The 3,405-nt window shown below is 41.0% G+C and overlaps 1 protein-coding gene across 1 annotated transcript; it reads left to right on the top strand.

Annotated features, from left to right (window-relative positions):
• Window positions 1-553: 553 nt before the first annotated feature.
• LOC148139853 (FMRFamide receptor-like) lies at window positions 554-2,800 on the top strand. Its single transcript, XM_087980164.1, has 2 exons — window positions 554-815; window positions 1,899-2,800. The coding sequence occupies exons 1-2, from the start codon at window positions 554-556 to the stop codon at window positions 2,798-2,800; spliced, it is 1,164 nt and encodes a 387-aa protein (XP_087836290.1).
• Window positions 2,801-3,405: the final 605 nt, after the last annotated feature.

Below are 3,405 nucleotides of genomic sequence, written 5' to 3'. Positions count from 1 at the left end.
TGGCGTGATCTGCACAGGATGAAACATCCGATATATCCATATTCATTTAAGTACTGATCACAACTTCTTTTCATCATGTCCCGCTGTGGCGACTTAGGACGTACCTTTCAGCTTGTGGACTACCGATTCAAGACCTATTCTGTCTATTTCTTGCACAGAACTAAACACATGCGTTGCTTCAGCCTCTGGTTCCAGTCTCCTCTTACAGCCAGAATGTCCCCTAATTGCATTATTCTGTTCTCAGTATACTGGTAAGTGAATCCTTTCATTCTGGGAGAGGGAGGTATGGAGTGAAATGAGTTAAATGAATCGTTTCATGTAATCGGTCTCATGAATGTCAGTCTCCACGGACCGTAATTGTGCAATCAGAGTGTGCCCCTCTGGAATAATAAGGCCATCCTTCGATATGTTTGCGACACTGTCAGTGAGAGCAGCACACCCAACACGAACAGAGATGAGCAACACAAGTATCGAGATCGCTATTTGAACAATATATCACAACGATGAAAAAGTGAATTGAAATCTAACTACAGTCAACTGCATAGACCCAGCAATGGATTGCGATCCAAGGACACTGAGTTGGAATAGTACAACAACAGCTTGGAATGGGGGAACAACGACTTGGTACGGTGATGCAAAGACATGGAAAGTGAGAAACATAGACTGGAACGGCAAAACAATAGCAAGGGTTTTCTTTGGAATGAGTCACTCGTCTGTACAATTTGACCGATTGAGTCTAATACATCGCATTGAAAGAGCCCTTCAATACATTCAACTGGTTTATTATCCCATTCTTGCTATTGTTGGTCTCCTTGGTAAGTCTTTCCAATTTGTATCCACCCTGGCGTTACTGGCTAACATTGCTGCATCTGATGATTCCGCGGTTTATTATTGACAAAGTCTGAGCAAATATATTACCGTGCTTGACGTTCAATTGTTGCCTCTGGTCAGCCTGACAAGTCTCTGATTCCCGCTGTCGGTAATTTAAATGTCACTATCTCATTTCTCTTATTGAGTAAATACTGACACTTTATTGTAATCGCCATGTATTTAAATCAGTTGTCAAAGTGAATGTACACTCTTTCCTTCTGGTCACAGATACCCAAAGATTCCCTTTGGCGCCATTGCATTATCCAGGTCGTGGTCATTGATTTGAACGGTATTATCGAAGTCGTGTTTTGGAGATGCAGCAGTGCATATTGTTGATAGTGTGATTGATTTTTAAAGTTGTCAGCTGGGTTTTTTGTTGAGTGCACTACATTGGCATGATGCTGTCAGGTCGTAGAATGATGTCAGAGCGGCACTGGTCCAAGCAGGTAGAGAGTATTCTATGAGTAAACAGAAATGAGCAATTGCCCATTTCGAGCCTGCACGCATGAGGACAGTTCAGAAAAAGTGACGATGTCCGTTTCCAACACTCCAATACTGGGTCGTTGATTGCTATTCAGTCTTCATAATGCAGGATGGATTATTCACAATTACACGTGGGTACTCAGGAATTCTAAGGGAAAGGACAACACTGGCAACATCAAACTACCTAAGAAAACTCATCATGATCAAAGTGCGGACATCATATCCGACTGACGTGACTTCGAGTGACTTTAACAACATCACACCTATTTCCTGTGGGATTTACCAATTTCAGCAACATGCATTATAGCATACAGTCATAGAGTTATACATGACGAAAACCACTAGATTTACCTTATCCCACATTTTCATTTGTAATCAAATTATGTAAGGTCAACTACGAGCTGCAACAGAAAACCATAATACTGTGATAAACATTTGGTAGAACAATATAACAGTATCCTATTTGTATGTCACATTAAGTAGCATGGAAATCTGATCTCTTTGATCCGAGCAGAACCAATAACTTCACTGTTTATGTTCCTCAGCTAACGTAATAACCATCATAATTCTCTCCCGGAAAAAGTGTGATCTCTCCCAAGGCGTCACTCACTACCTGATGGCTATGGCAATGGCGGATTTACTCGTCGTCATTACTGATCTAATCCTGCGACGCATTCCATTCCTCTATAAGGTAGAGCACCATTTCTTAGAAAACGTTCCTGTTTGTAACATCCACGCTGTCCTGCTCCATGCCGCCACTGACTGTTCTGTCTGGTTCACAGTTACTTTCACCTTTGATCGATTCGTGAATATTTGTTGCCCAAAAGTGAAAAATGAATACTGCCGTGTGAAAACACCGTCATTGGTTCTGGGAACTGTGACTGGAATGAGTTGTTTGAAGAACATTTCTTGGTATTTTATGTTTACAGGTCAGTATAGTCAGAGGGATGGACCCTGGTTCTGCTGGCTGCCACGACGTATCAGGTATTCTTCATTGTGGGGCGCAATTGAGTTATTTCATTATCTACTCACCCCAGGAATTGCTTTTATACTCATTCTGCTTCTCAATGGTTTAACGGTCAGGCATATTATCGTGGCCAGCAGATCCCGAAGGAGGCTCCATCACCAAAGGAACAGAAAGACCACCAGAGACACAGAGATGAACAATCGTAGGAATTCAATAATTTTGTTGTTCCTTCTGTCAATCAATATTATTCTGTTCTGGTTAGTATCAATGGTGTTTTCCATAAATAGACGACTGTTTTATCTGAGATATCTGTCTAAGAAGCTGCCAGTTTTTGTAATGGAACTGGGCAACATGCTCCAGCTGCTCAGTTGTTGTACAAACACTGTGATATATGTCTTGACACAAACTAAGTTCAGAGAACATTTCATGAATATTGTCAATTATCCCTTTGCTGCAATATTTAAATGTATCAAATTTTGAAAACGATTAAAGAAGTTCACTATAAGAAATCAATCCTGCAACCACATTCGCTGGTGACTTCCATTCAAATATTTGAACTTACGATTTTGCCTCTTTATTTTGCCGCGGCTATTTCTGTTCCTGCACTCGTTTATCTGTACACTTGCTCAGGAGTGTGTATCATCCTGCGTGTGTGCATTTGTGTGTATGAATTGAAGCATAAAAAAGATAAATAGGGAAGCAGGTTTGCCTCCATATTGTCTATTCAACAGTGATTGTGACATGATGAAATATCATCAGTTTTGGTTTATGTGGGATATTTTGATTTGAATCTTGTTCCTGCAATTTGCATAGCACACACATAAACCCATGAAAGCATGGTTCAGTCCTGTCGACGGGGGGAATTAAAAACGAAATGAAAACTCAGGTCGTTAAAGAAGAAGTACGAGACGTTTACGGAGGCTTTTAGGTCTCTGAAACGGCATACATTTTGCCGAGAGATTCTCGAATGAAAAGGATGCATCACCCAGAACGCTTTTCCTCGAAGAGTGATTGCTCGCACGAAGGGACATAGGTTGAAGTTGAGGGGTGTTAGATATAGGATGGATGTCAGACGTACTTGACTC

Source organism: Chiloscyllium plagiosum, unplaced genomic scaffold (assembly GCF_037043375.1).
Source record: "Chiloscyllium plagiosum isolate Xiang-an unplaced genomic scaffold, Cpla_swu_hap1 HiC_scaffold_37, whole genome shotgun sequence".
Lineage (NCBI taxonomy): Eukaryota > Metazoa > Chordata > Chondrichthyes > Orectolobiformes > Hemiscylliidae > Chiloscyllium > Chiloscyllium plagiosum.
The sequence above is the reverse complement of the archived record's forward strand: the minus strand, read 5'-3'. Positions and strand labels throughout refer to the sequence as shown.